This window comes from Trichosurus vulpecula, chromosome 8, assembly GCF_011100635.1.
Source record: "Trichosurus vulpecula isolate mTriVul1 chromosome 8, mTriVul1.pri, whole genome shotgun sequence".
NCBI lineage: Eukaryota > Metazoa > Chordata > Mammalia > Diprotodontia > Phalangeridae > Trichosurus > Trichosurus vulpecula.
This window is the reverse complement of record NC_050580.1, coordinates 56,196,410-56,222,084: the sequence shown is the minus strand read 5'-3', so window position 1 is coordinate 56,222,084 and position 25,675 is coordinate 56,196,410. Positions and strand designations below refer to the sequence as shown.

The 25,675-nt window shown below is 38.9% G+C and overlaps 1 protein-coding gene across 3 annotated transcripts in view; it reads right to left on the bottom strand.

The window, feature by feature from the left end:
* Positions 1 to 25,675, bottom strand: part of VCL (vinculin) — a 113,604-nt gene that overhangs the window by 52,006 nt on the left and 35,923 nt on the right. For all 3 annotated transcript variants that reach the window (XM_036734650.1, XM_036734651.1, XM_036734649.1), the window contains exons 2-4: positions 17,202 to 17,272; positions 900 to 1,050; positions 102 to 210 (exon numbers count right to left, since the gene is read on the bottom strand). In XM_036734650.1, coding sequence (XP_036590545.1) covers positions 102 to 210; positions 900 to 1,050; positions 17,202 to 17,272 — 331 coding nt within the window. The remainder of the gene's footprint in view (positions 1 to 101; positions 211 to 899; positions 1,051 to 17,201; positions 17,273 to 25,675) is intronic.

Here is a 25,675-nt window from a genome sequence, read left to right as displayed (position 1 = left end):
TACATTTTCGTGATCTTCACAAATAGCTTGAGAAGGAAGGAAAGAGTTTCTATCTTCTTGATGAAACAGAGATCATGTAGAGAAAACTATGAGAATCAAACCTGGTCCCAAATTCTTAGTGTAAGTGACCAAATCCTCCATCGTCTCTACCACTTCTGCCACTGTTAGATATTCCAAAATGCCCTTGCACACACGGATGATTTTGCGGACCTAAAAAGAGAATCAGAGAATGTTCAGAAACCCACCTAATTCAACATGGACCTGGCCTCAAATCTACAAAATCCCAAACAAGGGGCCATGGAGCTTTCCCTTTTAAATTCTAGAGAGGGGAACGCACTACCTCCCAAAGCAATCCACCGCATGTTTGGAGAGCTGGAACTATAAGAAAGTTTCTCCCTATAGCAAAACTAAATATGCCTCCCTGAAACACCTTTCCATCGCTGCTATTCCTCTATGACCAATCAGAACAAGTCTAACCCCATCTCAACTGAGAGCCCTTCAAATAAATTTCAATGTGTTAATTTATGCAAAGATATATTAAGTTAAGCAGGTGATGATACTGATATGTAGAAATTAACACTTCATCACCATGTTAAATAAACTTAAATTTCCTAACAATGAAGCCAATAACTTTAAGATCAAGTTTGGAGTGGGTGTGTATAATTGGCTCATTCTCACAACACCTCAGAAAGTGGGTGGCAAACATAATCCCTGCTTTGTTGGAAAATCAGAGGCCAAAAAGAAAGGGATTTGCCCCCCAAACAGCTAATAAGGGAGCTGGGAAAAGGACCTAAGTATTTCTAATTGGGGTACTGAGTCCCTGCTGTGGAAACTCATAATTCTCCCTTTCTGCTATGGAGGAAGAAGACACTCAATGTTCTCAAGAATACAATACCTACCTCAGCCTCATCAAAGGTGAGGAGCAAGTCAGATGTCCCAGAAAGTATACCCCTTGAGCCATCAATCAGATAATCACGAGCTGGCACTGAGTAGGGATCTGCCTGAAGCATCTGGGCTGCCTGGACAAGCTTGGTACAAGCATTTTCAACCCTGTGGAGAGTAGAATGGCACTTAATGATGCTCCCTGACTGATGCCAAAAGGAAGAACATGTGCAAATGATCATTCATTCTTTTACTGTAGACTTCTAAAAAAAAGTCTAACAGTCAAGCCTTTGCTTATTTATTCGTTCAACAAATATTTACTCATGTGCCATCTATTATAGCACACTGCTGTGCTAAGCCCTGGTGCAATGACTGTTAGCTGCAAAAAATGAAGATAACTGACTGGATTTTCAAAAGTGTTTTCCTACCACCACCACCACCACACCACCACCACCCCCCCCCATACAACCTGGTAAAGATATAGTACAAATGAGTCATGTCCTGGATATGATCAAGATTTTTTAAATAAGGAAATCTGAAGGAGGTGACCAAAACATAGTGATATTTAATACTTACATGTATGGGGAAAAAACAAACAAGTAAGTATAGCTAGTAAGGGGAAAGTAAGAGGTTAGAACCATAAATTCTCCAGTAATCTGGCTAACTGGACATTTCAGAAAGGTCCTGTAAGTCTGTTTTATTAATGCAATGACTAGTATCATGAGTAGCTAGATGAGTTAGGCAAGATCCACAAATGGCAGAGGATCAATACCAAGTTAGTTCTGTTGAGGAATTCAAAGCATATTAACTGAAAATCAATTTTTCAATATTCTTTGGCTTAACAAGTTATTAATTCTACAAACATTTCCTGAATGCCTCCTAAGGGCAAAATAAAAGGCTTACAGGGCTAAACTACGAATAGCAAATAATACCAGAGAAAATAGAACTATGTTTTAAAAGAATCGGAAACTGATATTCTTTGAACTATATTTAGTGAAGAATTCACTGGAGTATCCTTTTGCAAAGAGACTTGTTTTTTACTTCAAAGGACTGCCCTTTGAAAGCAGAATTACATTTATCTGATAACACAAATATTATTTCATTTGATCCTCAAAACCCTGGAAGGTAGGTGCTATTATTATTATCTTTACAGCTGAGGAAACTAGGCAGACAGAGGTTAGGTGACTTGCCCAGAGTCACACAGCTTAGTAAATATCTGGAGCTGGATTTGAACTCAGGTCTTCCCAACTTCAAGTCCAGCATTCTATCCACTGGGCCATCTCGGAAGGCTAAGATGAAGGCACACATTGGGAAACACACTTAATGTTAAAAAAAAAAGACACCAATAAAAATGTATTTCAAAGAAACAAAGTAATTGCAAGTAATTTCTGGGAAAGAGCTAACAGCTGGGCCAATCAGAAGAGGTCTCATGTAGAAGGGAGAACCTGAAATGAGCTGATAAAAGAGAGGATTCTGGGCCTGCACAGAGGACAAAAGACAACAGGGAACAACATGCAGAGACAAGAACAAGGAGATGAGTTGGGCTGGAACACAGAACACATGGATGACCTGGGCAAACAGACAGCAAAGACTGGTAGTTAAAATCCTTAACAGTGCAGCTCGAACCTAAGAGGAGCTTTTATCCATGGGGAGCCATATAAGATGCCTGAGTAGGGGAAATGACACAGTCAGACCCGGGTTTTAGGAATATCAGTCTGGATGCTGTGTGGAAGAGGAGACTAGCAAGGGGAAATGCCAACACAGCAGAGACCCATGAGGAGGCTACTTCGGCAGTCCGCTAAAGATCCACAGATAAAGGCCTGACGGACGGCATTGGCTATGGGGAGGAAGAGAGAGAGATGGAGGGGAGGTGGAGACAGACTCGACCAAACAGCTGCAAGGATGACCAAGACTGTGAACCTGGGAAACTGGAAGGATGGTGGGTGCTCCGATACGACTAGAAACTAAACCTAGACAGACTAGGTTCAGAGGGAAACATAATGAATTCTGTTTGGACACATGGCGTTTGAGAGGCGTCGGAGGCATCCATGTGGTGAGGTCAAGCAGGCCGTTCATATGGAACTAGAGCTCAGGAAAGGGACTCGGGTGAATACAGAGATTTGGAAGTCATCTGCACAAAGACAACTGAGTCCAAGGGAGCCAGCAAAACCATCAAGGGAGAGAGAAGAGGGCAAAGCCTTGAGGGGGCAGCCAAAGGGAGAGGCAGGACATGGATGATGACCCAAGTAACACTCAGCAAGAGACACCAGGAAGGGGCAGTCGGACAGACAAGAGAGCCAGAGGAAGTCTTGGTCGTGAAAATGAAAAGAGGATGGGATATATGGAAGGGGAGCGGGGAAGAGAAGTCAACGGTGTGAAAAGTCAGAGATCAAAAAGGAGGATGACTAAGAAAAGGCCACTATGCTTAGCCATTGAGATACTGGTAAATGATCACAGGCTACTACATAGAGAGGGTTCTTCTTCACGTACAGACAGAAACTGGTGCCTTCAGAGGTTTCTTCCACCTCTGTCAGCCTCTGAGTCTCCATTCTGGCATTCGGAATCTTGCTAAGGTCCTACTGCCTTTTTGCCCAGGACTATGAATCATCCTTGAAGCTTTGATAATGGTTCTTGAGCTCTGGGACTGTTCTTGCCTTTCTTTCTATCCCCAGGAGAGAACCATTTCTTTTTTTTTTATTTTTTATTTTTTTTGAGAGAACCATTTCTATGGGAATGGTTATTTTTTTTTTAATGAATTTGGCTACAAAAGAGAAATGGGAACAGTTTGTGAGGCTGAAAACCAATGAAGATTTTTCAGATCCAGAGCAACAGCGTAACTGGGAATTCTGGCACCTGGTGCAAATTCAGTGTGTCTCTATGGGGAGCTGTCTAGGAAAAGAAGAGAATTTAATGGATGACCACCTGCCCATGGTTGAGATAAACTGGAGACAGAGGTTCATAAGAGTTGAGGAGGCTGGGGAAAAAAAAAACCCTGAGAGACCAAAGTGTTTGAAGAGGCCATGGTACAGAGCAGAAAAGATGCCAATGTAGCTGGAGGAGAGAAGGTGGGGAGCAGAGGAAGGAGCAGAAGAGGGGAAGGATGGGTCCAGCTGCTAGGGTAGGTGAGAAGCTGGTACCCAGGGTGGGATTCCTGTGACACTGGGGTAGAGTAGTGCCAGCACCAATCAAAAGTACAAATAGGGGGAGGGTCTTGGCAAGAAAAGAAACCTCTTCCTTCAAGACAGGAACAGAATAGGAGATAGCATTGGAGGCATCTGAGGGAAAGAATCGGGGAAAAGAAGGTCGTAAGTGACAGTCTATTTTCTATCCAATTAGATTACATATGATGTCATAAAAATATTTGTAAGCGATAAAAGTGCTACTGAGAAAAAACACTATAAATACCTAACTGCAGAGGCACAAAAGGTATTCATGTTTTGGGACCTCTTCTTTACAAGGATTCTGTCAGGGTACATACTTATCCCTTTATATCATCATAACAATCAAAACTACTCATTTAGACAGTGTTTTTGATTAAAAGCAAGGCTTTGTTGGGGGGAGGGCAGAATTAAAGTGTGAAGGAGAAAGGAGGGAAAAAGAAGAAAAGAAGGGACCGGGTTAGCATGAGCAACTCCTTGCTGCAACAACTCTGATTACTTCCCCAGTACCATAGTAGGACTATTCTTGGCAAAACTGTGAAGTGGATTAGTCTTCAAGGCCCCACTACCTCTTCTTTCAGGAGACCCTTTTCCCCCTGTTGCAGTCTTCTCCTCCCTGCTCTGAAAACATATGTTTCCATCTTATTTTCTTTTCTTTCTTTTTTTTTCACAAGGAAATCAGGGTTAAGTGATTTGCCCAGGGTCACACAATATGTGTCAAGTGTCTGAGGTGAATTTGAACTGAGGTCCTCCTGATTCCAGGGCCAGTGTTCTATCCACTGCACCATCCAGCTGCCCCTTCCATCTTCTTTTCTATCAAAACCTGGGCCTAAGTTTTGAAAACGATCTGAGGAATTAATTCACACTAAATATATATATGACTGATGAGGCTTAATATGTTGCTCCTTACAGAGTGCATGAAGTAGTGGGAATGGAGTACTGATGGATTTTCAGACCCCCACAACTGGTAAGTAGTCTTTCTGCGAACAAATCATGAGTGGTTACCTATGTATTACCCTATTCCCACTCAGAATGATCCTAGGATCACAGAGTTGAGTTGGAAGAGATCTTAGAGATCATCTAATTCAATACATTCATTTTACAAATAAGCAAAGTGAAGCTCAGAAGTTTTACCCAAGGTTTTCATGGACAGTAAACAAAAGAGCCAGGATTTGAACCCAGGTGCTGTGACTACAAATCCAGCACGCTTTACACTATATCAAATTGCCTCTCGACCCCTATTTCATACATACTCTACAATCAACCAAGGAGCATTTATTAAGCACCTCCTATGCACCAGGCACTGGGATTACCGAGACAAAAATGAAATTGTCTCCGCCATCCATGAGCTTAGTCTTTCAAGGGAGACATGAACATATTTAAGTAAGAAAAAAAAATGCAAAAAAATACACTGTAATTTGGAGGAGAAATCCACCAGCATGTGAAGGAACAAGAATGGTTTCATGGAAATGATGGCTGAGTTTTGGAGAGGAAAACACAAAACAAAAAACCACCAAAGGATTCTAAGAGGCTGAGATGAAGAGATAACTTTCCCAGCATGTGGACACAGAAGAAAAAAGGTCCAGCATGAGGAACAGCAAGGACAGTTTGGCTGGAATGTAAAGTACCACGAATGAGAATCATTGATAATAAGGCCAAAAGTGTAGGCTGGGGCTGGGCTGTAACGGGTTTAAAGTGACAAGGTTTACATTTGATCCTAGAGGCAAGTGGGATCCGGCGAAGTTCATAGGGCAGCAGCATGGTCAGATCTGTGCTTTAGGAGAATCACTGATAATAAGGCCAGAAATGTAGGCTGGGGCTGGGCTGTAGCGGGTTTAAAGTGACAAGGTTTACATTTGATCCTAGAGGCAAGTGGGATCCAGCAAAGTTCATAGGGTAGCAGCATGGTCACATCTGCTTTAGGAGAATCACTTTAGCAGATGAATGGAGAATGGCTTATAAGGGTTTCAGAAAGATAAGGCAAGGAGACCAATTACATCTCCCTTAAATTAAGGAAAATAAAGCAATAAATAATACTCATAAATATTTTAAAAGTCTAAAGCAGGAGTTGGAATATAAAATTATATTCTCTCATTGAGAAGCAGCATAAAATAAAAAAACATTGGTGCTGCGGTCATCCTGTGTTCTCAGTCTGATACTAAGTGTAGGACCCTGGCTATGAATCTTGTTTTCTTCAGCTATAAAATGGGGATAATAGAACTTCTATTATCTAACTCAGGTGTCAAACTCAAAGTCCAAGGACAAAGCAGCTTGGAAAAGTTTAAGGGTGGCCCAACCTGGTTAAATGGTAACTGGAAAACACTTAACAAAATCGTCCTTGTAGTTCCTCCTTTGTTTTCAAAGAGGACCAGTGACATCACAGATAATGTCTTGACTTGTGAATGAATTGGAGCAGAGCTGGGAAAAGCTGTCAGTCTCACTCTCTCTTCCTGAGTCACCAAAGTCCAGTGGCAGGACAAAAGTCAAGACAAAAATAAACATACAACAGAATGCTAATTGATGGTTTTCTAAGTCAATACACTGTTGACAGAGAACCTTAGGAACAGTCTAGTGGCCCTCTTTCTGAGTTTAAGATCACTGATCTAGCTCACAGGACTGCTGTGAACAAAACAATATATAAATTCTAATCCTCTGACACTGTATCCTTCCCATTTAGTATTTATCTTTTTATTTTAACAGAAATATTTAAATTGTTCTGTTGGTGTTATAGTACCAACCAAGATACTTGACTCCAGAAGAAGATGCCATTCTGAGAAAGGTCAAAGATCCTGGCCTATTAGTCATCTGGAAATCTGAGCTAGAGCCACCCCCACAATTATGATTCCCAGAAATGGTGGCTGGAGAGTTAGAGTCACTAACACAGTTATAATTTATAGAAATGAGGCCCACATGTTATTAGGAACATGGTGTGTGTACATTTGATAGGCTTTGAGCGAGTTCACCACGTAGCAAGTGTACAACACAAGAATCAACAGGATAGACGGTAACGTGTAAAACAAAACAAAATGTTCCAGCCTGCTTGCTCTCAAGCTTAAAAGATACCACTGGCTTCATCAGCGAGTCTCTTCTTGATCTTTTCAAACTGCACGGCACACTGTAAAGAGGCCTTTTCATTCTATTAATGTCAAACAGTGATAGTGGAAAGACCTGTATGTGTACACTTGGAAATAGAATTAAAAACCAGTGAGTCATACTGAAAGCATCCAAAACCACATAAGGACTCATCCCTCTCTGCCAAGACATGTACATGGTGATAGAGACATAATCAAAACCAAACAAACAAAAAAACCAAAACCCACTGAAAAAAAACCCACAAATGCTTTCTAAATTATTTTAAATTGGGACAAGAGTAAATGTACAGTTTTTATTTTAAACTGGGACAAGCGTGAATGTACTCTTACACTCTTAGGACAGATCTGGTTTAGGATTCTATTTAAGTCAAGTAAGGCATAAGAAGGGAGGCATTTCCTTAGTAAACTGACCACTCAGTCATAAATTATTTGGCCATGTCAACCTATGAAACAAAAAAAAAATACAAAATGAATCTTAGTCTTGTGTGACCCTCTTCAGTGGTGGAAAAGGAAAGGCAGAAGGTGCTAAGAATCACACCATTTTTAGACTATGAATGAACATTTGGTTGCTTTACTTTGGGAACTCTCTCAATGTGAAATCCTGGTCTAGTAATTAACCAACACACATAGTACTAGAGGGAATGAATTCTATCAATTTTGACATTCTTACTATTAATGAAATCAGAACATAAAAGGAAGTTGCAGTTAAATAGAAGGAGGGCCAAACAAAGGAGCTAGCAGGGATGGTTTCATTGGGCTTCCCATGACAACAGGAAACAGGAGGCACATCACATAGTACAGGGCTCAGGATAAGTATTTGCAAAAGGCCAGCATGGAGATAATTGTAGCTTCTGCACAAACATCTGTTCTCAAGGTGGAGAAGTAGAGGAATGCTAGAAAGAACTCGATCATACCCTCCATAATTAAATCAACATGTTTTTGAATACTTAATTACTTCAATGCAAAGAGAAAATGTTGAAAAATATATTTGGTGAAAGTATGGTTCAAGAGTAAGAAAGGAGAGTGGAAAAAGGCCTATAGTCTACACAGAAAACTCCCTGTCATATATTTTAAATACTCACTTAGGGGCAAGTTCAAATCTGGCCTCAGACACTTGACACACTTACTAGCTGTGTGACCTTGGGCAAGTCACTTAACCCCAACTGCCCTGCCATTCCCCCTCCAAAAAAAAAGTTGGGGAGTAGAGAAAAGGGAGAGTTGGAAAACACTGGACACGTTGAATAAGGAATAACATCACAAAAAAGTCAAGGTAATCTTATTCTTTTTTGTTGTTATTGCTGTTTTGTTTTGTTTTTGGAGAGGCACAAGCAAGGCATTTGGGGTTAAGTGACTAGCCCAAGGTCACACAGCTGGTAAATGTGTCAAGTGTCTGAGGCTGGATTTGAACTCAGGTCCTCCTGATTCCAGGGCTGCTGCTCCACTCACTGTGCCACTTAGCTGTGCCAAGGTAATCTTATTCTAACACACAAGAATGTCCAGCTGAGATTATTAACAAATCAACTGTCTATATACAAATAAGCCACTCACTTGGTAAAGAAGTGACCAAAATAAAAACCAACCATAAGAAAAAAAATTAGAATATATAGCAAGCAACTGAGGCAACTCTAACAAGATCTAAACAAGCTGTTGGTGCTGAAAATAGAAAATGATAAAAAAAAAATGGGTACTGATATGTAAATTCCTCATTTCCTAAGTCTAACCAATATGACTCAATAGCCAAAATGAAAGGACAAAAAAACGAGAAACTGCTTCAACCAGAGAGACATTTGATCTTGACAAGCTGAAAGAGATGGGAACAAAAAGAAACACCAGTCTATGATATAAACTCATCTGTGAAATCAGTAGAGAAAACACTGGATTTGATCAGAAAACCTACATTCAAACTCTAGCTTTGCCATTTAGAAACTGAGTGACGATAAGCCAGTCACTGAGCTTCTTGGTGTCTCAGTTTGCTCCATCTACAAAATGGAAACACTGGCCAACCACACTATCTACCTCAAAGAGTTACAAAGATGAAAACAGAACATATACATACATACACATGCACGCCCATATGTAATATATGCATATTTACTTACATGCACACATATGTATTATATTTGTGTAGCCGCACACACAGACTGCTTTGTCAAGTGCTATCAAACATAAACCATTATAAGAAAGTTCCACACCCAAAAAAGGAAGATAATTTAAGTAATATTTTTGCCTTGAATATATGGCTCTTTGTAGTTTTTATATTTGGAGAATTACTTGGCCATTTGGATCTTTTTTGGAAATACTCTGGGATCTGGATAATGGCCTATCTATTTTTTACTTAATTTTGCACGTGTAGAAACAACCTAAGAACTTCAAGGCTCCCAAATATAACGCCAAATGAGTCTGATAGGTAAGGCAGCAGGGTATCCTTGGGGAAAGCCCTAAAGTGAGAATAGAGGGGCAGGGATTGCATCTAGCTCTGGTCCTTACCAAACTGGGTGATCTTGGGCAAGTCCCATGATCTCTCTGGGTTTCATTTTCCTCATTTGTAAAACAAGGGGGATGGATGATTTCTAATGGCCCCTTACAGTTCTAAATACTATCATCAATCTTTGAAGATATTTAAGGAAAAAGTAAACAATTATCTTCAAGGTCAGTACTGTTGAAAGCAAGAGAGATGGATTTGGATGACTTCAAATCATGTATGAGAGGTGTCAAATACAGTGGCCCAAGTGCAGCCTGGACCAGATTAAAATGTAACCTGGAAATAGTGAACAGCATAAAAATACACTAGAACTTGGATAATGCTAATATGTGGTTTTCTAAGTCAATATGGGGTGAACAGGGACCCTGACTTATAGTTCAGTGGTCCTATTTCCATTTTAGTTTGATACCACTGTTCTATGGGATCCAGCAATAAGATTTTTAACTACTGTAGTCTATAGACATTTTAAATACATTAATATATTTCAACAGATCTGTGCTCTCATGGACATGGACATTTCTTCCCACAACACATCACTGGGTGTGGATTCTTGTCCATGTTTTCCCATAGAGCCTCCACTGAAAATCTACCCAACGTTCAGGAAGCTTTCATCGATATCCTTTTAAGTTCATAAGAAACAGTTTTCTCCAACTTTTGTTTCTTTTTTTTTTTACACTTATCAATCAATTGATAAGCTTGGAAGGCTTCCTTCAAGTCCTTTTACATTGCATAGGAATCAAATGTCTCTGGGTCTTTTTGCTCTGGAAACCTAATTATTAAATTTAAAAATCATCAGTGAAGGGTAAAAGACATAAGCCCGGAATGATTTCTTCATCAGCAGGCTGCTTAGAAATGTTCTCCTAGTGGTTAAGATCACTTAGAGTTCACCAGAGGGAAGATCACGTTTAAGATTTCACAAATTGTTTTATTTGGGGAAGTTTGTGAAAAGCAATGGCATCCAACAGGGCTCAATATGGAAAGAAAGCTCAAAGGTGAACTATTTAGAGCCTGAGAGCTTGCTCCAGGTCAAAACTGCAGAGAAGCAGCTGCCAAACATGAAGGAATGTTTAAGGAAAACTTGGCCACAGGAATCTGGGGACAGTATCTTTTATTATATCAGGAACAGAAAAGGTCCCAGATTCACATAAAACACACACATGTCCAGCACATTCCTCTTGCACACAGTTAAGTGTGTGGCCTATGGCGGCCATGAGAATGAATTCTAAATAGACACTTCTCTTGTCTTTTACAAAAGAACCTGCAAGACAATTTGAAAATGTGAATTACACCACAAACAATTTTAAGTATTTAGAGGATCTGTTTATTTGGTTTGGGCCTATGATCTCAATGAAAGAAGAAAAAGATAATCACAAGAGCTAAAGACCTAAGAAACGTGAAAATTGGCTATTATTTCAAGTGAAAAGAAAGCCAAAACAAGCATGCTTTAATCCTGTTACAGCTGAAGAATGAAAGTACTACAGTTCAAGATTATATTGTAATTGTGTTAAGAAATAAACAAAAATTAAAAGTCTGAAATAGGCCAGTTACCGGGAAATCTGGTTAATGTATGGCATCGTTCAATAATAACATACTCTATAAATGTAACCATTATTAAACACACAGAACAATCCAAGATAGAACCAACTCAAACTGTTTAGAGGAATATCGAGGCTGAAAATGAAAATATTTTACAGTGTAAAATAGTAATATAATTTACTAGCCAAACAGTACTTTGAGCTGAGTCTTAGAGTTTTAATAGGAGTGGTATTTCAGGGCCAGAGAACACCATGAGCAAAAGCAAGTAAGAAGACGCTGAAGGAAAGGGCATGCTTGGGGAAGAATGAGATCAATGTGAATGAAAGTAGTTGGAAATAAACTGGAATTACAAGTTCCAACTAGAGCCAGGGCTAAAGGCAGGATGCTGCTCAGGGAACACACAAGGGGAAGTGTGATGCTTCCTCAGATTCTTTTTATTTTTAATGCCACAAAACTTTTTTCTTAATGGCAAGCATATACTTTATAACAGTCAAAGTATTTATTTTATGATAAGTCAAACTGCATAGCAAAAAGCAAAACTTAAAAGCCTTCAGTGGAAATCACAGAGATACATAAATTGTGAATCTGGTTGAAGCCAAATTGGAAAATCTTAAAAGCTGAGGTATTTACACTTTATTCTACAGTTAATGGGAGCCATTGAACAGCTCTGAATATGGGGAAATGTGATCATAGCTTCATTACTCTGGCAAAGATGTGCAGGATGGAGGGAGAGAAGTAAATACAGAAGAGAGAGAGAAAGAGAAGGAGGGAGAAGGGGTAGAGGGGAAAGGGGAGGAGAGGGAGGGAGTAATAGAAGGAGAGGGAGACAGAGACAGAGAGAGGGAGAGAGAGATCTGAACAAAGATCATGACAATTAGAAGGGAAAGGAGAAAAGGTGAAAAGGATGTGAAAGAAATTAGAGGTAGAATTAATAAGACTTGATTACTGATTATATCAAAGGAATATAAAGCAATGCAGCAGAGAAGCAAGATGGGAAGAGGTCTATAAAGTCAGAATCAGAGAGGAAAGGTAAAAAGAAGTGGCATATTTCTGCCTGATCCCCTCCAGACTGTCATTGGTAACTGGCAAAGAGGACAGACAAAAAAGAAAAATGACAAATATCTGAGGGGTTGTGGGAAAACAAGAAAATCAACGCAGTGTTATTAGAGCTCTAAGTTGATGCAGCCATTCTGAAAAGTAACTAGAAACTGTGCCCCAAAGTCAGTAAACTGCTCAATAGCCTTTGACCTAGCAATTCCAGGACTAGGTCCATACAAGAAAGAGACCAAAAAAGAGGAAAATCCCCATTTCTAACAATAATCACATACCAGCTCTTTTCATGACTGCAAAAAGTGGAAACTAAGGAGCTGCCCTCCTACAGGCGAATGGATAAATAATGATATGTGAATGTAAGGAGATATTATTGAATCATAAGAAATAATGAAATGGACAATATCAGAGGAAATTTGGAAAAGCCTCTATAAATTGATGTAGAGTGAAGTGAACACAACCAGGATAATAATTTACATGATGACAATATTATAGACAAAACCTTTTTTTGGACATGGCCAATGTAGGACTTTGTTTTGCTGAATTATATTTGTTAGGAGGATTTTCTTTTTTTTTTCTTTTGTTGGCAGGTAGTTGGTAGAAGAGATAATAAATTCTTACAAAGATTACAAGAAAGCTGATGACAGCTTTTGTCTGAATAAGGGCTTTAACAGAAATCTATTAATTACTGATCAAATGCAGATAAACAAGCTAGAGACACACTCTGAAAAAAAGATTAAAAAAATAAAACTTTGCGATTGAGTCTCAATGTGAAGAATTTCCTAAGGCAGCCTTAGTAAAGGTCATAGTTTACACAGATCAAACTTGTATCCTAGGATGATTATTTATTAGCAGTTATGTAGAAGATGGAATGGAGAGGAAAGATCAGGAATCTCTCATGGTAGAGGACATTATAAAAATCTGACTAACAGAGGCAGAGACAAGGAAACTGATAAGACCTATCATGGAGGTCAAACTGAAAAGACTTGTTTGACTGTTGGGGGAGAGGGTGCCAGGAAGGACTTAAGAAGACTGCCCACCAGAATGATTGGGAGAATGGGGGTGCTCCTAAAAGAAGTAGAGAAGTCTGGAGGAAGGATGAGGTTAGGGCAAAATAGAATGTGTTCTGTTTTGGATATGTTAAGTTTGAGATGCCTACGGGACATCAAGCAAAATATGCCCAACACACAGCTGGTAATTCGAGAGGTTAGGAGAGAAATCAGGATTGGATATAAAGATCTGGAAGTCATCTCCGCAAAGATGACAACTGAACCAATGGGAGTCGTTGGGATCATCAAGGGAGAGAGTGCAGAAAGAAAACAGAAAAGAGGCTAAGACAGAGCAGCACTGAGAAAGATGATGATGCTCTAGCAAAGGAGACTGAAAAGGAACAGAACAGTCAGAAAGGTAAGCAGAGGACCAAGAAAGAGCTGTCAAAGGAGGAGAAAGTGTACAGAAAGAGGAAATGGCCAATCGGCAAGTTGACAAGTGTATATTTAGCGTTTACTATGTACCAGGCACAGTATAAAGGACTGGGAATACAAATAAAGGCAAAAGACAGTCCCTGTCCTCAAGGAGCTGACATTCCAACGGTAGAGAAGCCAAGGAAGATGAGGCCTTGGATTTGGCAGTTAAGAGATCACTTCTAACCTTGAAGAGAGTTGTTTTGATTAAGGGCTGAAAAGTGAGTTGTGAGGAAGTTGAGGTGGCGATACTTACTGTCTCTATTTGCTCACCTCTTCTAAAAGCCCTTTGCAATCTGGTTTCTGACTTCATTACAAGTTGCCAATGATCTTTTCTCTGTCTTCATCTTTCCTGACCTCTCTGCTACAGTGGCCAGCTGATCATGCTCTCCTCCTCTTTCTTGGTTCTCCTCCTATCTGACCATTCCACAGTCTTCTTTGCTTAATCACAATCCATATCATGGCCCCTCATCATGAATGTACTTAAGGTCTCAGTCCTGGGCCATCTTCTTTTCTCTCTACTCTCTCAGTGACCTCATCAGCTCCTATGCATTGAATCATCATCTATGTGCAGATAAGACCAAGACAGGTGATCGGCAGTGAGGTATGCCAGACAGAGAGCTGGCCTCCAAGCCAGGAAGACTTGGGTTCAAGTTCCATATTGGCTGTGTGATCTTAGGTCTAAGTCACTGAACCTCTCAGGGTTCTAAGCAACTTTCTAGACTCTTAAGGTGTAGAGAAGGTATCTACATGCATTGGTGGTGGAAGTCTCCTCATCCAGGAATTCCCTCTATACCAAGAAATCACAAACGTAATCCCTATGTCTATATTTATTTTGCATATTCAGTATATGTACATTATGTATATGTTGTCTCCCCAACAGAAAGTCAGCCCCCTGAGTGTAGTGATTGTTTCATTTTTTTTTCTCTGTAACCCTAATGCCCAGCACAGGGCCTGGCACACAGCACTTAACAAATGCTTGAATGACTGACTGAAGCAGAAACAAGATAATCATTTTTAGGGATATTCTAAAAGGGATTCTTATTTATATACAGGTGAGACTGGGTGGCTTCTGAGCTCTCTTCAGACTCTCTATTTGATGCAAATGAACAAATATGACCTAAGGTTTCATAGCTTGGAATAGGGAATGGTGGATTAACAATGAAACACTTGCTTAACAGTGTTTCATTAAATTGTGGGTGATAATAATCAGTAAAATGCAATCACCTAATAAGTACAACAGCTGGCAACCTTGTTGGCACCCTCCTAAGGAACATACATCGCTTACATGGTGGGCACACCCCAGCATTTCAGTAACACATGATTGCTGCACAGCTGAAGCTGCTTTTACAGGCAGCACTTTTCCGATAGCAATTATCAGGAAAAACTGTATATTATCTCATACTCTAGCAGTCAAATGTTATGTCAATCTTAAACAAATTCTGCAAACCCTGGACTCTCTTTGGTTAGATATGTGAACATCTGACCATGAATGCGCTATCAGATTAGTGTAGCTCTTCTCAAGAAGTCATCTCTTTACCAAAGAGATTTTCTCATGGGCTTCTTACTAAATACTACAGCTCATATAACATCAGTTTCAGATTCTTTTTTTAAAAAAATTCTGTTATCCCTGTTAGGGTCTCTTTGCAATTTTTTTCTCACAATTAATTTTATTTCTTTCAATTAACAAGGATTTACTTTTTCTCCCTCCAACCTCCCCCTAATGAAAAAATTAAGAACAAAACCCTTACAACAATTATGAATAATGAAGGAAAATAAATTCCCACATGAGCCATGTTCAAAAATGTGTCTCATTCTGCATCCTGAGTCCCTCACTTCTTTGTCAGGAGGTCAGTAGCATTCTTCATCATCATCTTCATCATCAGTCCCCTTGCATATACATGGCTGGTCTTTTTGCATTGATTAGAGTTCTTAAATCTTTCCAAGTTGTAAGTCTTTACACTGTTGTTATCGTAATTGCATAAATTGTTCCCCAAGTTTGCTTACTTCATTCTGTATCAATTTATACATGTCCCCCAGGTTTCTGAAACAATCCCTTCTGTCATTTCTCTGGCATATATATACACATCTGACAGCCTCAAAGGGATACTTTCATCTCCAATCTTTGGGTATTTATTAGGTTGGAAGTAACGTAGTAAGCCCTTCAATGCCAATAAGAAAGAGTTTGAACTTTATGTCACAGACAAGAAGAGCCATCAGAGATTTTTGATTCAAGGCATGATGTAATCAGACAGATACATAAGGATTTCACAGAGAATTTTTAGGGTACAAAACAATTTTAAAACTGTGCAAAAAGGCCTGCAAATGGCTAATGACCCTGGACATGCAGTTTCCTGAACAACTTGTTCATTTCTAACATTTTGGTGATAAAGTGCAAGTCTCTTAAATAAGGTTTTGCCATTTAAATGAAAACATATTCACCCTCAGGTAAGACGAGAAGGCAAGCTGACGCTAAATGAATGCCACTTCCTTCATGAAGCTTTTTTTGATCTTACACCTCACTCTCCTCAACCCACCTTCTTTGCCAAAATTTAGCCATCCCTCCTCCTTCCATCTCTTATAGAGGAGATCACATTCTACTTTGTATTGTGACTTATCTGTACACATGTAATTTCTAAATTATGTATATATATTTCTAAATTATAAACTTCTTGGGAAAGGGAACTCTGCCTTATTCATCTTCAGATCCTCCTCCTAGCGCCAATCAATATCTATTCAGCTGAATTAAATTGTACAAAATATTTGACTCCAACGACCATTTTTTAAATTACTAGGCTGACAGAACAGCATGTAAAAAAACTGAATCAGAATTTTAGGACAAAAAGAGATCTCTTTAGAGAGACCAACCATAGATATGCCAAAAGAATCCAGTAAAAACAAATGATTTTTGTATCTTAGTTTCTGACACATGAAGAATAAAATTTTTGCAGAAATGAAATATCCTAAGAATATTACAGAATCACCCATTCAAAAAAATAAAAAGAAATCCTCATTTATTACTGAAAAATATGTATTGTCTCCACAGCCCATGGAAATCAGAACTAAAGACCACAATGTAGAAAACACGTACATTCTTGATTTTAAGTCTTGACTTCAGTGGGACAACAGACAAACTGAATGTTACAAACTACAGCCAAAAGGCAGATTTAACCAACAACATAAAGCTCTTGTGCAGTCTCCAAAACTTCAGCCAGCTTTGCCAGCTACATGTACAACAAGGCAGACTATCTGCAAAAACATTTAGTGCAAAAGCATTCAGGTTCACTCATGATGCCAAGTGGGATTTTGGCATAGTCAGATATAAAAAGCAAAACTCAGAAGAACTCATGAATGGTAAAAATGTTAATGACCGAAATCAAACATGAGAATCAAAAGAAGTTACGATTCCTATTTTTGACACAAGGTTTATTGAAAGGAATTTTTGCTTCTTAGGTCAATTATTTTTACCTCCCAAGAATGCCAAGATTGAAGCTTCTGCTTAGCAAAAGTAGCCACAGTAGAATTTTTAGTCACTTACTTAATAAATGCTGGAGGCATGTCTCTCTTTAAAATCTGATCCTCAGTTGTCTGAACAGTCTCCTTTCCAACCTGAGAGAAGGAAAGAAAGAGTGATGGTTAACACTTTAGATCTAGAATTCTAAATCCTCAGAAAATCTGACTCTATGTACATATTCTATGTGCTATAAAAATTTTCTATCATTAGAATGTCTCTTGATTCAGAGAAAACTTCTACAAAGCTGGTTAAAATTGTTAACCTCCTGCTATAAATATTTCCCATGTAAACTCAGCACAAAAATGGGGAGAGAGTGGAGAGTGGTATAAAAGCAATGATACTGCAGTTACTTAGGTAACTAAATGAAACATTTAATGTCTATTACTAGTCCAATAACCAAATATGACCCACGTACCTCTAAATTAGTGAGTCAGTCAGATTCAACAATGATCTTTGATTATGTCACATAACCAAATTTTCATATGGATATTTAATTTTAAAAATATGCTAAGTTATCACTTGCAAGCTAAGTACAACTATCCAAACAAGGTGGCAGTATGAATTTTAAATCGGCTACCCACTGATTCCATAAACAATAAATATAGATGATAATAATAAAATCAAACTATTAGAAGTCACAATAACCCAACAATGTGATATTTGTTAGACACATGGTATCTATAAATTCACTCTATTCAAGAATATTATGATACATCCATTTAGGATCTAGAGTCTATCATTAACTATACAAAGCACTGGTACAACAATAGTAAATTACTACAACACACAAATATCGTACGTGAAGTATGAACACAACTTTTTTTTAATGCAGAGACTTATGGTGTTCTTAATCCCTGAAGCAAATACTCCTTAAATTTGCTATTTGAACCATATGGCTACTAAAGATTTTAAAGAGGGGAAAAAAAAAAAAGAAAAACAAAATTTCTAAATGCACAAGCAATCTTATCTTAAAAACATTCATAATCAATTCTTGGGCAACAGAAGTCATGTGTAAGTTAATGAATCCAAGCTTTTCTCTTCCAAGTTAACAGCTCAGAAATAGATAGGGGAAACACATATTCCACTGTGTAATATCCATTGCTTCCATATACAATAGAGCTTTTGTATCACAATAAAAGCCTTTCCAGTCAACAGCTGGTTCTCCAGAGTTGCCCAGACCAAAAGATGACACAATTATTTCCAAATGTATTGTTCACTCTGTTTTCTTGAAATAAAACACTCAAGAAGGCAAGGGTATTGACTTCACATACAAAGTATAAAGGACTATACCAATCACCAGTTCTTCGTAAGTAGAGTAGGCCAAGAAAGACACGTGTGTAAACAGACCTTTACATGAAAGAATATGTATATCTCAAAATTCCTCCCACAAGTCACTCAAGTATTTGTTGACTAATTAAATAAGTAGTAAAGCTCCAATATAATAAAGATAAAAATCTTTAACAAATTATGGCACTGAGAAGCAAAATGGTCTACTGGATAGGGGGGCAGCCTTGGGAGTCAGTAAGACCTGAGATCAAATTCTGCCTCAGATAAGCTGCCCATTCACCAGGGGCTTCCAAGGTAGAAGAGTTCCCTATAGTAATGAACTGACAGGTATGGACCTTTAAAAACTAAGAAAACAAAGTAACAAATATTGAAGTCGATTCTTTTACAAGTGTTTCAAAGAGCTACTGGCCCAGGATGGGGAAGAAATGCATGATTTGATGGATCCATTATCACAGTGGTATGAGTGCTCCCTCCACTAGTGCACATCTCCACTCTTCCATGCCCTCTCATCCCGTGACTCTTTGCCATACAGGAGCTAGCCGCCCATCTCGTTCTTCCTTTTGTTCTTTTCGTACCACTCACCCATGTACTCCTGGGGTTATCCAATTTGCCGTCTCTCATTCTCACTATATGACCAACCTGCCTCCTTTTCCAGATCTGAATTTCTTCAACCGTATCTCATATGTTCCTCACACAGATTATCATTATTAAGATACTTCAGCCTACTCAAGGCCAGGTGTCTTTCCACTGTCCTTTATGCTATCTGTAATATTTAATTATCCTGGGAATGGGAGTATGTAATTATCCCTCACAGAGTAGTTATAAGGAAAATCCTTTTTAAAATTTCAAGCACTACATAAATGAGTTATTCTTATGAACATTTTAATTCATTATTTATCTGTCTTTGGGAACAGGGTGTGGCAGGGAAAGAGAAAGAATAAAGACTACATTTTGAGGTTATATTACCTAAGGTACTTATTTAGAAGGCTGTTTAAAAAATAACTCAAGTGACAAACACTAAATTTGAGGCAAACGCTGTAGAATCCATTGATACTGAATCATTCTAAGAATGCCTGTGATAGAAAAGAGAAGTCTGTCCATTCTTAACAGATTTGGCCTAGTAGTACATTAAATAAAATAAATGATGCTATCAAGTGCCACACTTAAAATGGGAGCATGCTGGAGTGAAAAATGTTGTTTTACCAGGACAAGAGACTAGTACAAGGGAAGGAAGAAAAACAAATCCTGCAACTCCTTAATCTGTATTTTATAATTAGCTTCTGAAATCTTAAAATGGATATTGGCAAAATCATAAATTAGTGTGTCTGGTTTAAGCAACACAATATCATTTTAGGGTAAGTTATCAAGCTTCTGTTTCATTTCTTCTACACCTAAATGGTTTTATTGTTCCCAAAGGAAACCTCTCTCTCTCACACACCTACACGTGCAGGAGCACACGCGCGCACACACACACTTGCTCTCTCCCCATTTCCAAAGCCTCTTATAAAATGCTCAATAAACTTTGTAATATATTTGGCCCTCAGATGGAAATTGAGTGTATCAAATGGAGTCATTCTAAAAAGTACTCCTAAAAATCAGAAAACCAGGAGGGGGACATGAAGGTCATTGAATTTCTGTTCCCAGTTTCAAATAGAATCCCTAGTCAAATTAGATCTTAGTACATTTTTAAGATACGAAGAGAAGCAAACTCTCCATCCTCCTCTGGTAACTCATTCCACCAGTTGATAATTTAGACTATTAGAAAATTATTCTTTATATCTAACCAGCATTATCCCTCTCAGTATGGTTCAAATAATTTCTCTTAATAATCAGTCTACAGTAGAAATATAAAAAAGTGATGTCTGTGCAAATGCCTTTGGAACACTTGAAACCATGACATCATTCCTCTCCTTTTGATCTACAGTATTAAATGATGCCAATTCCTTTAACTTTTCCCTTTTTTTGGTCTAGGAGTTTGGACCTGTGATTTCATTGGTTTCCAGGAAACCCTTAATGAAATTCTCTCTATCAATTCAAATCAACACCTACTGTACCACAAAAGTTTTAGTGTGATGCCTGGAGCAGAGAGAAGCTGAGTGACTTGCTCAGGGTCACATGGCCGGGATGTGTTAAGGGCCAAAATGTGAACCCAGGTCTCTCTGCTCCAAGTTCAGATCTCTGTCTCTGATAGACTTTTTGGCTCTCTAGTCAATCTTCTCATATTTTACCATGTTTTAATTTTTATTTCAACTTTTCAATTCATCAGTCAATAAACCTTTAGTAAGTGCCTACTATATGCCAGGCACCCTGCTAAGCACTTGGGTTACAAAGAGAGGCAAAAGACCATCCCTGCCTTCAAGGAGTTCACAATCTAACGGGAAATAATAAGCATTTATTTTCTCTCCTTCCCCCACTCCTCACCTTCAATATCAAAGAAAAAAGAAAACCCTGGTAACAATCCTAATACTTGTAAATAAGGCAAAGGTCACATCCCTCAAAGTCTCAGTAATACCTCAATAATAATTCTCAGTACAATGAGGCTAAGTGTGTTTCTCTGCATTAGATCTCTAGCCCATCTTGCTCATCACCCATCTGGGAGCCATCTTTGGCCATGAGTTTTGTCATTGGCTTCTTTCTTAAATTTTTTTGTCCTATGAATATCTGGGCATCTCTACCGCTATTCCTTCTACACAGCAGTAGCTGTACCTTGCTTGGCATTAGCTGCCCACACTCTTTCGTCTCCCCTTCCTTTCTTTTTCTAGCTATATGACATCGGCCATGGCTTTTCTAATCATATCTTCTAAATCAAAAGATCCACTGAAGGTGGAATATTCACAGTATTTGTGAAGTTACTCATTTGCAAGCAGTTAAAGTTCAAGTGATTATATTACTTCAAAATCCAGTTTTTCTATCTCCAAAATATGTTTTCATATTAATCCTGTCCTGCTACCCTTATTGATGAGACTACACTGAAAGATGTCACGGCAGCGGTCCACTAAGGGAGAAGAGGAGGTGCTCCATACAGACAGAAGCAGCCTGGGGAATGGTAGCAGTCCAGGGAACAATGAAGGCACACCAGCCTTGGCAAACCCATCTCCTCTTCCACTCCAGGTCAGCTTATTGCTAGTCTCTCAGGACCCTGGACTTATACATGATTCCTAGATTTCCCTTGTCTAAAAAGTTGTCTCAGATTCCCTCCTTGTTCCCCTAGATGGATCTAGATTGGAATGACCTGGTTTGAGGACTGGACCAAGACCCTGCCAGTCTCCAAGAAACCCAGGAATTTCCCCAACTCAGTTACCCAAAAGTTGTTAACCATGAGCAGAAAATTAATAGCATTTGCTTTGCTTTGATTGACTCAGTAAAGAACAACAAAAAAGTGAGTTATTATAATTTCCTAGAGTTGCTTATTCCCTTGGCACTTACTTATTTTGGTTTTATTGGCATTATTATTCTACGCCACTAACATGTATTATTTGCTATAAAACTATAAACTCTGCTTTATTACCATGTCTTATGTGCATTATTACTCTCTGACGTTCTGTGAATACACTTCATGCAGAAAACCAAGGTGCAGACCCTGGGCTGAGGTATGGGGAGGGTGAACTGCCCAAGGTGACACAGAGTTAATGGCAGTGGCAGGTCCCCGACTGCCAGGCCAGGGTGCCATCATCAAGCTGCTGCTCTTCTGCTGATTCCTGGGCTTGTCCTACACATGTAGCCAAAAGGACCTTTTAACACACCTGAACATTCGTGGTGGTAATTCCAAGAGTCAGAGATGACAAGAAGTGTCTAACGGGTAGGAAAAACAGTCTGTGCAAAAGTGGAGGGAAGAGATGGAAGTCCAAGTGTGAGGGAGCAACGAGAATCCGTTTGCGTAGAACATCAGGGCAAACCCTCTGAGTTAAGTGCGGCTGGTGGGGGCCAGACTGGAAAAGGATTTAAATGCAGGGTGAAGTTTAAATTCTGGGCTAAACAAGAAGTAGCCCAAAGACTTTGGAGCAGGACCCCCATTTTCTTAGCTACATCCTCCTCACTTGGCATAATGCCTTGCATATAGTAAGAACAAATGTTGGATGCGATTCTGTTCTTCCAATAACTGGAGTAATCCATTGATTGATGGATCAAGAAAGATATCACACTAAAAAAGCAGAACACAAAATAATATTTGTTCTATCCTGATACCTGACCTCCTTATTTGAAGGTAAATAAAACTAATTCTGCTAAAGTGAAAAAAACTTGTTTAATTGAGGAGTGCTTATTAAAACAGAAATTCTAAATCAGATGCTGTCTTCAGCAGGTGTGCACGCCTAGATTTCTACAGGTCCTGGCATATGCTACTCTTTCCATTTATAAGAGAACATGACTGGCTAACTTGCTATAAGAACCAGCAGTCTAAAAAATTCTGATCTTGTATTATCATTAAAATTCCAAGTCACAAACTCCCAAAGGGGCTAAGTTCAGGAGATCGACAAAACAGGAAGGCCATTTCCTCTCCACTCCTGACTGGCAAAAGAGGTCTTAAGACACCCAAAGCAGGGCTTCAGGCTTCTAATCCAATTGGTTATTAGCTGCCAGGAAACATATGATATGCCTATTCCAAAACAATCAAAACAAATACTGTTTCTATAGCAGCCCTCTTTTCCAAACAAAAAAGGCTACGTGGCAAACAACCTAGAGAAATTCATTGTCTGAATGCTTGATAACTGAATGAACAAGCATAGGTCATCATAGTTGACAGGCAGTAAAAATATTTTATTAGGTAAGTTTCATAAGGGACGGGAGGAAGTATGATTTGTAATATGAGATACAGGCCTATGTTGAAACAGGTCCACAGTTATTTTCACAAATACTTATCACTGTGCAGGCCTCTAGATCAAGGCCTTCAGTTGGTTAAATTATACTTTTAAAATATCTTTACAATTCTAAAAACAAATGCTCAAAAAAAAAGTTGTTTTTTCATGCTACTGGGAAATATGATATACAGGCAATGGGGTATAGAAATCTATCTTGCCCTACAAGAAAGTAAGGGGAAAAGGGATAAAGGGGGGAGGGGAGTGGGGTGACAGAAGGGAGGGAAGACTGAGGAAAGGGGCAATCAGAATATGCCATCTTGGGGCGGGGGGGAGGGTAGAAATGGGAAGAAAATTTGTAACTCAAAATCTTGTGGAAATCAATGTTGAAAACTGAAAATGTTAAATAATAAAAGAAAAGATGCAAGAATTAAAAAAAAATCTTTACAGAGGAAAGAACAGAGAAATTGAACTTCTAGCCCTAGTGCTATTCCTGAAGAGTATTTTACCACAGTCACATCATTCATTCATTCATTTATTCATTCATTTAATGAGCAAATATTTAGGAAAGCCTAACATGACTTCTTTGATTTATTAATTTCCTTATCTGAAAAATGAGGCTGGACCAAGTGATTTAAAAGTTCCCTTCCAGGCCTATGAATTTGTGATCCCAAAGTCCATTTGGAAGGTTGGGCAACCTAAAAGAACTTTAGAATGAAATATATCACCACATTCAGTTATAACTCTTATTTCCTGTATATTTCCTCTGCATTCTGTCATTATGTAAATCACCTACCCTCTGGATATTTAATTCTTTAACTCTGAAAGACATAAAAAGCATTTCCATTCCCACAGGCAGCAGACCTAAGAGTTAAGAGGGAAATGGGCCCATAAGAAAAAAGAAAGAAGGTCAGTTAGTAACACAAGTTCTAACCAAGTTAAGCAATAGAGACTTATCACAATAAGTAAAAAGAAATCTTTTCTGAGGGATTCAATCAATTGTAATGCAAATGTGCATTTAAATTTTGCACTAGTGCCAAGAGAAACGCAGAGTTACTGGTTCTGTGCACTTCCAAATCAAAGATATATTGTTGTGGCTTCACTTTCCTCCAAAGAACTGCCTTCAGAACTCCTGAGACCTAAAAAGAGATTTATGTGGGAAATAAAAAAGTCCTTAGGCTCACAGAGTTCCTTCTGCTGCTTGTAAAGAAACATTAAAATGGCCAGAAGGTACCGAGTGATTAAGAGGTTTGGAGGCATCTTGGCAAGAACCCACGGTTCTCTGGAGGGGCCCTGGCTTGGCTGAGCAGTTCATTTAAATAGTTTTTGTTCAACATGTGACTTTAGTTCAAAATTCAATGTGAGAGGCCTTTTGTCTTCTGTGGCTGTTATCACTTCTCCCAACATGATCCTTACCTCTATCTACTGGATTTGATTCAGTAATAAAGAGTGACTTGGTTTCTTTCCAACAAACAAAGTCTGGCTGTGTTTAAGCCTCTGCCCAGACTAAAAAATATGCTAATGTAGATGTCTTCCTAAGTCACAGAACACAGAAAAGTAACACAAAATGCAGAAGGAGCAGCTCAAGTTAGAGAGCTGCACAATACCGGTTATCATCAGATTGTACATGACCAAAATGAGAGATACGATGAACAAAGATGCAGGAGGGTCATGGGGAGACTTCTTGAGATATTCAGAAAACAGAATTGGATTCTACTCACAAGCCTTCAATCTGGCACTATTAACCAAGTACAATCACTAGCAAGCTACAAGGCCATCAGACTGACTAAAGGAGCCTGCAAATCACCTTCCTGCTCTGGGCTCAAGAGTCTGATACAACAAAAGCTGAATGAAGCCAATTACCAATTAGAATGATCAATCAAACCTCAGGCCCTAAATCAATTACCCTAAAAACAAACTGTTCCCATATCCAGCAGAGAGTGATCTGAGAACAGGAATGCATGCCTTTTTCGTGCATGAAGATGGTTTTACTGCCTCACCAGCAACAGAACTAGTGCTTGAGTTATTAACGAGCAGCAGTGATGTGACAGATTGATGTTCGCTACCATTATTTTTCACTGGGCCACCTTTGCTCCCAGAGCATCCATTTACAAGGCAGCTGGCCAGATTTAGGTGTGGAGTGTGTGATCGTGGAAAGTGCAAAGCTAACTCAGCGGCTGACAAAAGACCTCTCATTAAATAAGCTAATGTGAGGAGCATGGATTAAACTTAAGCTAATGATCCCCAACTCTTTTAGAAATAACACCTGATAATTTTGGCTTCACCATCAAAATTCAATGTAGAAGCCTTTTCTGTTGCTGATCGTATTTCTAAAACAATTCTTAGTTCTATTTTACCAGATTTCATTTAATGAGGAAGAGTAATTTGGTTTCTTTTCCACAAAGATCTGGGTTTGAG